We start from the raw sequence: 11,932 nt of genomic DNA, 5'->3' as shown, positions 1-11,932 counted from the left end.
GAAGCCAGCTGACATCACTCGAAACACACGCTCGTATTTATTTTCTTTCAAATCTTTTCCACATTACGATTACGCACCAATAATCTACAATGTCTGATCTTGACTGGATGAGCCATTTAAAGCATTAACTAATGTGCAACGAAAAATAACAGGTACCTATTCGAAAGGTGGAAACAATTCGGCAGAGAAATTTGTCGCAGATTAAGGAGTGCGCATGCGCCATATGCAATGTCTACCACAGCCTGCAGCGGTGGTTGCAATGGATGTGGAGAACCGACAGGCAGACATGGCGAGGGGTATGGAGGGTGATGTGACACAACTGAAGGGAACAAAAATTTTTGTAACTGTAGAGGAGGCTCTAGTGGACGTTTTGGTCGTTTCATTCCGTTTTGGCCCCAGCATTTTCCAGGGAGCTCTTCTCGATGTCACGAAAAAGTGAGTAGAGAGCCTAAAACTCTTCTAAGCCAAGAAAAATAAATACAGAAATGATGGATATTATTAGTTAGACTGGTTATGAATTTCAGTGTTGCATGTAATTTCTCAGATGTCTGAGTACTGAGATAAAGTATGACGATGAAAATTGTTTTTAGATGTTTTTTTGCAGCTGCTCGTGTATGTTTTAATGTTATTAGACGAAACATTTTAATTTTGAACTAATGGGGAAGTCTATAGGGTTGTGATGCTGCTGCTGCTGCTGTCCTCTGTCCTGTGTGTGTGTGTATCTCGTCATTAATTGCTTTATAATTAAGGCTTCTCTCGTTATTTACTTTATTTTAATGTCAAAATTACGTCTAGTCTCCGTTTTACCTTTTAAGAAACATCTCAAGAGGAAATTTTGATGTCAACAAAGTTGTAAGTGGTTTGCCACACTTGTATCCTTTGTGTTATTGACACACGCAGACGTTTTCTCCACGCATTTTGCACCTAAAGCAAGAACCACCAGGTGTATATTAGGAAAATGAGTTGTATGCGTTTTCTGTGGAGTTAGGGGAATGTGTTTATTACATAATCACACAAAGGAAGATCACATCATCGACAACAAAATGCTGCGCCCTAAGCCTAAAGGCATACAGTATTTTCTTATTTACTTCCTTTGGCACTCGAAACACAGGGTACACTTCAGAAATACAAGCTACAGTTGTAAGGAACCGAAAACAAGGTAATATAGCGGTGATGAACATTTTAATTAGCAAATTCGCGTGCGCGTATACACGCTGTGCATATACACTAGCGCCCAAAAATTCAAGGGGGTCTTTGTTTACATTTGCCAACTATTTTTAGCCATCCAATTTTAAATCATTGATATGAAGTTGGTATATAAAGAATGAAACAACAAAAACACACGTTTTTTTCCTTGTTATTAAGGATTTTCCCTCTACAGAGAGTAGCAATACGATACGGTGGAAGTTTTCAGTTCCATGCACGTTACTGGTAGTCTCCGCGTAGTTCCAAGTATCGTTTAGTGCAATTCAAAACTGCACGGACGTGCTGTTACAATCGTTGTTTTGTTTTCATATTTCCATAGCTTTAATTTTGACTTATGATTTTTATGTAATTCTGATGGATGATGTTATTATTGTGAAATGAACTTAGAATTATAAGAAAACAACTTACAAATGTACTCTCCAATCGACAGAACATTTCTGCACACTGGAAGAAGAAGAAGAAGAACAGTATCAGGATCTTCATCAGGAATTTTTTATCCTGCTTTAAAGATTTAGTTTTTCTGTTGTTATTTTGATTTATTTATTTTTGATAGGTTTCTCAGAGTTTGTCTGATTTCCACATAGTCTTGATATAATCATAAATTATCGAAATGTATTGTATTAATGTGGCATGTTTTCTCATAACCCGAATTATTGGGATAATTCTGAGGCCAAAAATTGCTTTTACGAAAATCTATAAAGACAATAATATTTATAAGAAATTAACGGAAAGAAGTACTTGTATTTCTGTATTTGAAAACCGCTAATATTCAGATATGTAAGTAAAGAACATCATGAGTGGAAAAATTGGCTAAAACAAGTTTGTGACTCTCTTTAAATTCGAAAATAAAATTGACAATCTCTCTCTCTATCTATCTGAAGCTTTTGCACTACGTTGTTTCTTAACTGTTGATCAACATATCTAGTCACAGATATGATCCATCATAATGATCAAGCTAAAATATTTCTTTAGTTCTCTTAATCGGATGCAATATGAAAGAAATTCCGTTGTGTAGGTTCGTTAATTTTTTGCGTTTATGTTTTATATTATGAAGATCTTAAAAAGAAATGTTTTGAGTCTGTCTCCAGTACCCAATTTATTCTTAAACCTAATTTCTTTGTGTGCTTCATAAAATGGAATTTAAGTTTCTCCCTGAACAACTGCTGGACACGACTTTCATGTTTTCAACCTCCATGACATTAAGTCTTTGAATTTCTAAGGCCTGAGTTCGTTTTAGAAGTATTGATTATGCCGGTGTTCATGTGCTTTGATTTCCATCCAGTTACCGAAGTTGGTGTGGGCTGGAGATGGCTTCGGAAAGCGAGCCTGTTTTGATGACTGACCCGGAAGATGTTGCTGCTTATTCTCCTTGAATAACCACATTCCTTCTGAGGGAAGGATCGTCACATAACTTCCGTAGGACGTTATTAATTAAATATATTTTTGGTGTCATTGAAGGAAATTACTTCTGGCGGAGTTTCCATGAATTGTGCAGCGTCGACATTTAACTGCTAGGAAGGAGAGAATTTGATTTTTTGATTTGTGTCCGAAACTGAGCACTTCACAAATAATTTTATATTTTGCTTTCTTGATTAAAAGGTTTTTGACATTATTTTTTTCCTGTTGTTTATTCAGATCCTGGTCAGCCATAGAGAGGTGGGGGGATTCTAGGACAGTGCCCCAAGAGTAGGAAAGCTTAGAAGTACAGACGTAGAGACGCCTGTGTTCTATCGTCAATAAGATATAGATTAGGGAGCAGCGAAGTTGATATGCCTAGGAGCAAAGTGTAAGCCCGTCCCTAAGCCACCCTCCAAGTTTCCTCATATTTACCGACCTACGCAAGTTTTAAAAATGCTTATAAAATATATTGAACTATTTCAACTCGATATCTACCCCGAACACTTTTCTTACTAACTAGTTGACTCCATGGAATTCAGCCTTTTATTAATTCTAAAGATGAGAGAAACACGTTAAAACTTTTCTATATGAATTGTTAGTTGAAAGTTTTATTACTTTTTATTAGCTGAAGTTATCGCATTAAATATCTCTGTGAATTCCACTAATAAAGTTTATTAGGATTCAGGTACTAACTGAACCACTGAGAGATTATTTTAAGGAAAAATTCTCTTCTATATGATTACTGTTGAATCAAGGTAGTTTTGGCACGTGAGCTAGGAGATGTGAATAATGAGGAGGGAGAAATATAATACTGAAAGCATAGAAAGAAATTTTAAACTCCTTGGACTTCTCGTACCCGTAACAGAAATTTCTCTATTCAGACCAATATTTTTTTTTCTTTCAAATGTTTGTTACATTCATTACATTTCGGTTATGTAAAGTAAAATTCAGTCCCTTCTTGTCGTTTATATCGAAAGCCTGTTTGAGTAGCCCTTGTGAAGTTCCACATGCACTGAGAACAGACATATGGACCATTTCTTATTAGACAACTCGATTAGTTTATGACAGGATGATATTTGTAGCCGAATCCTTTGATGTGAGCGCGTTCTTTGAGGACTAGCATAGCTTGGACTATGCAATTTGGATGCAAATATGTAGAGCCTATAATTTGGCAGGAACCATAACAGCTCTCTGCTCATGATGTCGCCTTAATTATATTATCTGATGACATTAGACACGTGTAGGCGGTTGCTGTAGATGTGTTACAGTCATTGCACCATTTTAATATAATAAAAATTAGGTTCAAATTAGTATTTCGTGGGCATTATTATTTGAAAATTATTTAGGCAACCCTGATGAATAACCTGTATAGGACACGTGTATAAATATTTTGACTAGAGTCTGCAGTTTTATAAATGTCCCTATAAGTAATGTTTTTTTCTGTTACTTAACGAATCTGATTTCTCTACTGTAGCACAGTTTCGAAACCATTGGTTGTCCTCCAATTCTATAACATCTTACACTATTGAAATTAGTCTTAGTTTCTGCGGGTCATTTGAATTGCTTTTCAACGTTTTTAGTTGTGTTATTCTAAGCTGGTTTGGTTTCCCCTTGGGTTTTAATACTATTTTAAAACTGCTGTTCGCTACAGCAGTTTACAGAAACATCTTTCTTATTCTTAATATTCTTCTGCAATTCATTCAGCCAGCAATTCATATTTATTCTTCTCTTTAAATACATTACATGCTAAAATTTAATGGATTAGACAGAATCTAATGTAAAGATAGCAGATACAGATATAATTATTAGTCTGCTCCGCGCTACGATTTTAGATTTTATTTTCACAAATATTATCTTACATTCTCCATTTCGTTATGACGCTAACCTGTGATACATTACCTAGGAAATTATCACGACATATTCGTGAGCTGTGTCCACTCTCGTTTACTCAAGCTATATGTATGTGTGTGTACAGGGAAGAGAAAGGGGGCTGAGTGAGCAATGTATATGTAGGTGCGCATGACAGTGATCTATCGCATCGAATTCCGTCTTCGAGAAGAAGAAGATGGAGTTTGATGCAGGCTCATCTATTGTAGTTACCCATCTCGGTTTAATAAAATTTGTGTAATTTAATAAAGTGAGACAAATTTTATTAAACTGAGATGGCATTACATTAAAACCGCTGTTAAGTTACGAATAGCACATTTAAAACTATTATTATCGGTGAAAGAAAAACATTGAAGTTAAACTGAAGTTAATTGAAAAATACACTCTTTTTACGACTTGTGAGGTTGTATAAGATGTCTATTTAAATGTAGGCATCTCAATCCATACATAACACAAAATATTTTGGCAACATTTCTAATAATAAAGTTCTTGGAGAGTGTCTTCAGTTTAGTCCTCGCAAATACCTTTTTCGTATTATTTTATTTTTTTTATTTTGTATTTTTTAATTGATGCAAGCAAGTAAGTTTATACAGCAAAAACCAAAGAAAATAACACTCATCTGTACATACCCCTCCAGTAATTTGTCTAATCCTTCCTTAAATTTAATTAGACTACTAATTAACACACACAGCTCCAGATGGAATTTATTTCAATAATTAATCATTGTCTGGCCGAAAGCAAATTTTCTCATATCTATCAGGCAACCAACTATTTCCAATTAAAATTTATGTCCCCTTATGTGTGTCGTCCGAGAAAGAGTAAAGATACCATCAAAGGATTTAGATTACTCAATCTATTTAAAGCCTTAAACACCTCGCAGATACCTTATTTCCAAGCGCTGCAATTTTCAGAACTGAAACCTTTCACGGTAAGAGTACCCCTATTGATGATCACCTCCTGTTGATGATATAGGAGAATTTTTCGGGCTATAAAAATTCTTGTACATCAACAGAACTCCTCGAGATGTCCTAGCAGCCTGTCCGTACTGCTCAGAGAACTGCATGTCTGACTACAATTACCCTAGTTCTTTTTCTCCACCACCTTGACATCCGACTTGTTACTATCCACTCGTCGGCCTAATTTTTCTAGGTTTTGCTGCAGTAGCATGTCTTGATTTCTCTCATTAACCACCCTGCCAACCTGTGTTATCTGAAAACTTAGACATTAAGCTTGATATTTCTTCATCAATATCGTTAAAAAATATTGTTTAATTTTTTTATTAAACAGTTGCCAGTGGACTGAAATAGTCCTGAAGACTGTTTCAGTCCAACTTATTTTGTATCAAATATGTATTTAGATGACTTCACTTTAGATAAATATCATAAAAGCGTGGTAAAAGAGTGTATTTTTCTGTTGATATTAATTATTTCAAACCACTCACTATTCAAGTATACATTTTGCCTTATAATTTACATTGACAATTCTTCCAGCACTTTCAGCTGTTTTCTAATTGTATAAATAAAATTGGCTAAGGTGCCGCTGAGTTTCTTCCAAATCTTTATCTTGTCTTGCAAAATACTTCAGCCATAATAGTTACTGTTTAATGACGTGCTGTAAGGATGTGATTCATCAAAAAATTATTGTAAAATCAGGACATATTTTACAATTACATTGATTTTCTGGCCATTACATTCACGAGACTGTTATTAAAATTTCATTCATTTAAACTATGAGGTCTAGTGAAACAGAACAGCGAATAGTCGATAAACAAAGGAATGTAGTAAATATGGTGCACGGTGTTCAGGCAGTATGTAATCTTGCCTGAAAGAATCGTAGCACTGACTCATGCAAAAAAAGATTTAAAGAGTTCATAGCTTTTTGAAGTTCTCTTACGCTAACAAATTTTATTTTTACTTCAAGGGAGAGCCTAGTTTTGTTCGCTTTAAAGATTTTTGGTGAAGCCTGATCCTTGAGGTGGATTTCATAAGATTACGCTATTCCTGATCCTTGTAGGGAAATCACAACATTACACTATCTCCCCCCTCCTTGCACAGTAGTATATCGAAGTCAGCATATAAAGAAAGTTCCTAATATTGACACATTTTTATCAAATCCTATTTGGCAGGACCACTGAACAAATAAGGAAGAATAAAGAATTTCAGCTCTATGATGTTTAATATTCATCATATTAGCCTTTAAAATCATCAAAATGTAGATAATCTGATAAATATTGATTTGGCGTGACATCTTTTCAGTGGTGGCATTCCCGTTTGAATCTTCCTTTGTGGTTCAGCGCCATATTGGGGGACTAATTTTCTCATTTTGCAAATACCCATTTTTTACCTACCTTTCAAGGTCCCAGATCCCGGTAAGGAGTATGTGATGAATGCTGCAAGCTGGAGTCTGTTGTAAAAACCAGCTGCCTTCCTGGCAGGTGGTACGGGGAAAAAGAAAAGAAGAGGAAGAGGACAGACAGACAGAGAGATTGTTTAATGTATAACCCCGACAAAATTTTATTTAACGTTTTCATGCAAGATGTATTTCAGAGATGTTTAAAGATTACATGTACTGTATTGTGATTTGACTCTTTTTGTATACTGGGTTAGAATTATTTCTCTAGAGAGGTTATTTTAGCCCACAATATTGAAATTATTGGGTGCAGAACTCGTAAGGTAACCATTGTATAAAGAAGAGCATTTCACCCATGGTATTTGATGGTATTTTGTTCATTATTAAATATTAATTTATTCGAAATATTGAGAAATACAAATGGCACATTGTCTTGAGTTAATCTGCTTTGGCGAGTGAGATGAAATTTTTATGACGACTAAAAAGGCTATTGAAACCTATACTACTATGATACCATAGAAACCAGAAGAAATCCATCGATATATATATATATATATATATATATATATATATATATATATATATATATATATATATTTAAATTAATGTAGATGACAATTTCTGGGCGTACACACGGAAGACAACCGTTCCAATAAACAGAGGTAAGGAAAATGGAAGAGAAAGAAGAGTGTTAGTCTGATGTGTTGGGAGTTGAATTGTAAACCGCTAATAGACAGTTAAAACATGTGTTCTGATAATGAGGAATTACAGGTATGACGTGATTTGATATTCTAGATGTTCTTCTTAGTTGTTTTAGGTATTAAGTGCTGATATAGCTAAATCCATGAAGGATCAATATGTTGTGTCTGTACGTGTATTCTGTGTTCGGTTCCCGCATGCTAAATGAAACCATACAATGCCTGAGGCAGACTAATTTGAAAACAGTATGATAGAAGTGCAAATAATTTCCTGCAATTTACTCAGGAGTTGAATCCGGAAGTTTTATCCATGGGAAGAAAATTGATTGTAGCCCCAAGAGCGTTCTTCTTGGACCCCCAGTTTTGAAATTCGACAAACAGAATGATGTCGGCTTAATTTAGGAGAGAAACTTAACCTTGTACGTCAGTTCAAACATCTTACGGGAAATTTCTCAATAATATGAAGCATGAAGACAAGAATTGGGCAGAATTTCAGATCAGAAGATTCTTTTGAGGTTCGCTGTCGAATGCATCAACCCAATAATAGTTTATATGTAAGTATATGGGCTTCTTTCGCACCTTCGTACCAGAAACGTATATTCAGATGTTAATGCTGGCTCATAAAGTGGATAACCAAAAGACTAATTATCTCTTTACAGTATCAGAAATCTATTATAGCAAGATCCTGTGCTAACTTCTTTCCTCTAGACTGGATTTCCTATCGATCTCTGCAACTCTCTTATTCAACTCGAATAAAACTGACTGGATTGAAGAGTTTTATTTTAGCCAGTGAGTTATAAATTACTGGAATACGTCACCAACATGGGTGGTAGAGGCTGACAGTTTGGGGAAATTCAAAGATAAGCTGGATAGTTACCTACGGAAGGAAGGAAATGCATAGATTGTCTGCTATCTTTTCTTTTATTATTTATTAATTATTTATTTTATTTTGTTTTATTATTATTTTACTTTTTTCTTTTTTTGGCTGATGCAGCATAAGCCATAGGCTTCCTTGCACCAAACTGCCATTACTAATACTAAAAATATATTGAGATCATGATTTTACTCACAAATTTCGTAACCATACTCGTATGGACATGAAATTTGTGATTAAATATGACTTGCTGTAAAATATCTGAAAATATCAAAACTGCGTTCTGTGCCTGACTTAGTCAACTGGTTGAATATAGTATTATTCGCGTTTGAGCTGAGTGTGGTTCGCGCTTACTTAAGCGCTAAATATGATAATGATCATGTCCTTTCTATCTTGTAAATTATTATTATTATTGTTGTTGCTCTTATATTATTTCTCCCTGATTGGGGGATTCCACTCTGTGACGGGTACTGCTACCAAGTACACAGGGTGGTTGTTGTTATGTCTGGTGTTACTGTTGGTCGAGGAAATCTCTGACTATCCTACAGGTGTTCAGTATTACGACTTTCTGGAGTTCCTTGTAGGTGTTCTCTGGGAGACCTATTGCTGCTAGGCTGTTATGTAGGGTCTTCGGCACCATACCTGTGGTTGACACGATGATCGGGATGGTCGATACTTCTTGCATATGCCACATCTCCTTGACTTCATGTCTCAGGTTCGTGTACTTCCTAATTTTTTCCTCATGGGTTTTCTGGACATTGCTAGTGTTGGGCACCGCTATGTCAATCAGGTAGGTAGCCTTTTCCATCTTGTCCACAAGGGTTATGTCCGGTCTGTTGTGCGGGATGGTCTTATCCGTTACCATGGCGCGGTCCCAGTACAGATAGTGGATTCGGGTCTCTAGTACTTCCTGGGCTTCGTACTTGTAGTATGGTACACTTTCTTTGGTCAACTGGTATTTCCTCGCTAGCTTCTGATGTATTAGCCTGGCTACCTGGTTGTGTTTATGAATGTATTCAGTCTGGGTGATCACCTTTCAACCCGCGGTGATGTGTTGGATCGTTTCTGAGGTCAGGTGGCATCCTCGACATTATTATTATTATTACTACTACTACTTACTAGTCATATAGTGCAATAGCTAAAAAAAATTTTCCGAGTTACCCTAAGCGAGAGAGAGAATGATGATATTCAGCTCAAGACTCCGAATGTGCCAAGCCCATACTCACCAGATGTGAGCCCCTGGGATTGAATTCTTCTGGCTTTAATTCGTCATCTTGAACTATGAACAGAAAATGTATTTATTATTATTTATACATTTGATCCGAGATAATTGCCCATAAATAGAAAAGGAAGGTTGGAATGTACAAAACACTAACTGGTTAAATACATAATATGCTACGATAACTGAAAACAGTGCAAACCTCAATGAAAAATTTATATATGAAAGCCTATTTTTCACTTCTTGCAATACGACCAAGATGAAGCCTACTTCATATCGTTTCAAAACACGGATCAAAATGAAAACATCTGCTTCAGGACTCTCCAAAATCTTCCATATACTCCATTGTAAATTTGGTTTGAGTTGGAAGATCTAAACTCCATCTGTTAGAACACAAGAGTTCAAAACAGGTGGTGCTTATTTATTTATTTATATGATGAAATGAAGGTGTTTTTCAACAAAATGTGTGATGGCATTATAACCATTTTATAACCAGATAGTATATTGAACTGCAAGCTCTGGTAGGCCTAGAGGAGGAACTCATTTCCAGGCAATACCATCATAAAAATAACTAGAAGAAAGAAAGTGTCAAAGTGCCCCTCTACGAAGCGCCCAGCACTTATTCGATATCCATGCGCAATGTTCTAAGGTGATATTATTACTCAGAAACATTCATTAAATAAATAATTAGCGCTGATAATATCAATGAGTCGTATCTCTTTGCTTTGCCAACTAAATGCAAGCGAAAGTTTATACTTCAACATAATCGTTAAAATAAAAAAAAGTTTATGTTTTTAATATTCAGTATATTCCATCATGATTATTATAATTCTTTAGTCTCTTTTCACTAAACTTATCAGGTTTTACGGCTTTATCGTTTCATTACAGATGAGTGTTGTACAGATGATGCCTACAGGTTGCAGGTCTTTGCCGACTCCTATCGTCTCGTGCAAATTTAGTGCTCAGCCACTCGGCTCAAAACTGCATTTAATTTTGATCCCTTTGAACTATATCTTCTCATTATTCTAAATGTCAGCCTAAGATGTCAAAATTTTGAAATATTCTAATATAAAATGCATAATTAAACATGTATGTCAAAATTTTGTATTCAACCTTTCAGGGTGAACGTCCCATGGACTTTGTAACCTTTTGCTCATGGGGTCCGCTTCACACCTTAGAATGTAACTCCACACCCTTCTAGCCAATGGCTGTCCCAGGGGTGTCTCCTCAACGGAGAAATAAATTGATAATAATAATAATAATCCGTTTGAAACTTAACTCAAAAGGAAAATATTTTAATTTCTATCTAAGCGACCGTGAAACTGGGTTGTTCAAAACATGCTGGAAGATTTTCTTATTATTTTGATTACATCAATCCTTTTTTCCATGTTCCGAGAAATACATGCAGTTATACGCTTCTAGGATTGTTTTGCTACTAAACTACCCTAGAATGAAACTATAATATAACAATAATGTGCTCGGTGTTGTTTATGAAACATTTTTGTGTACAAATACAGTGTATAGCTTGGGCCAAAAAAACAGAAACATTTATTTGAAAACTGTACCTAAAATAGTTTACGTGAAATGTAGTTCTTACTTGTTATTAAGTAAAAGAAGGTTAAAAATACGCACAAAAATAAGTATAACTCACGTCAGTACACCTGATAAAAATGTCGATCATTTCGGGTTTCTAAAATTGTAGGGTTTTCTACATTTCAACAGAAGACCAGAATAAATCCATTGATAATGATTTATATTATTAGTGGATTTGTACTTGATTTATTGGACTTTATTTCTCATTACAGGATGATTCGTTCGAAAAATATTAGTGGTCCTGTATAATATATTACCACTGAAAAAAATTAGGCGGATAAAATATCAATTCGATAGCACCTCAGCGACTGATCCACCTACCGGGGATTGTTTCATTCAAAAAATCATTTGCATCATATTAGCATAATGTGAAGATCCGTCCTACGTTAAAAATACATCTTTCAGCTTAACTTTGGGACTACATTATTTTTTTACAAGCTCAGATAGATTCACTTGTTGTGACAGTATTCTATTACATTGAGGCTTTTTTTTTTTTTACTTTCATTCTGCAGAAGCTGTCTGATTTGTGGCCCCACAAAGATTCCCTCTTCTTTCACTTTCGGCCTGATCTTTGAAAATTTCTCACTTCAGTAATGAAATCTCGAATTCATTTTGCTTTCACAAAACTCCTCATTAGACCAAGTTTAATGGACGGAAAATTTTCAGTGAATCCATTATTGGAACATACAGCACACCATTCATTTCTAG

General features: G+C 35.2%; 1 protein-coding gene across 1 annotated transcript in view; it reads left to right on the top strand.

Annotated features, from left to right (window-relative positions):
- The first annotated feature begins 231 nt into the window (after positions 1-231).
- The window catches only part of LOC150078323 (uncharacterized), a 29,717-nt gene continuing 18,016 nt past the window's right edge, over positions 232-11,932 (top strand). The window contains exon 1 of the mRNA XM_090384304.1: positions 232-435. Coding sequence (XP_090240430.1) covers positions 260-435 — 176 coding nt within the window. The 5' untranslated portion in view covers positions 232-259. The remainder of the gene's footprint in view (positions 436-11,932) is intronic.

Source organism: Mastigoproctus giganteus, chromosome 11, assembly GCF_048544385.1.
Source record: "Mastigoproctus giganteus isolate SK-2022 chromosome 11, ASM4854438v1, whole genome shotgun sequence".
Taxonomy (NCBI): Eukaryota; Metazoa; Arthropoda; class Arachnida; order Uropygi; family Thelyphonidae; genus Mastigoproctus; species Mastigoproctus giganteus.
Note: the sequence above shows the minus strand (reverse complement) of the source record. Positions and strands in the feature narration are given on the sequence as shown.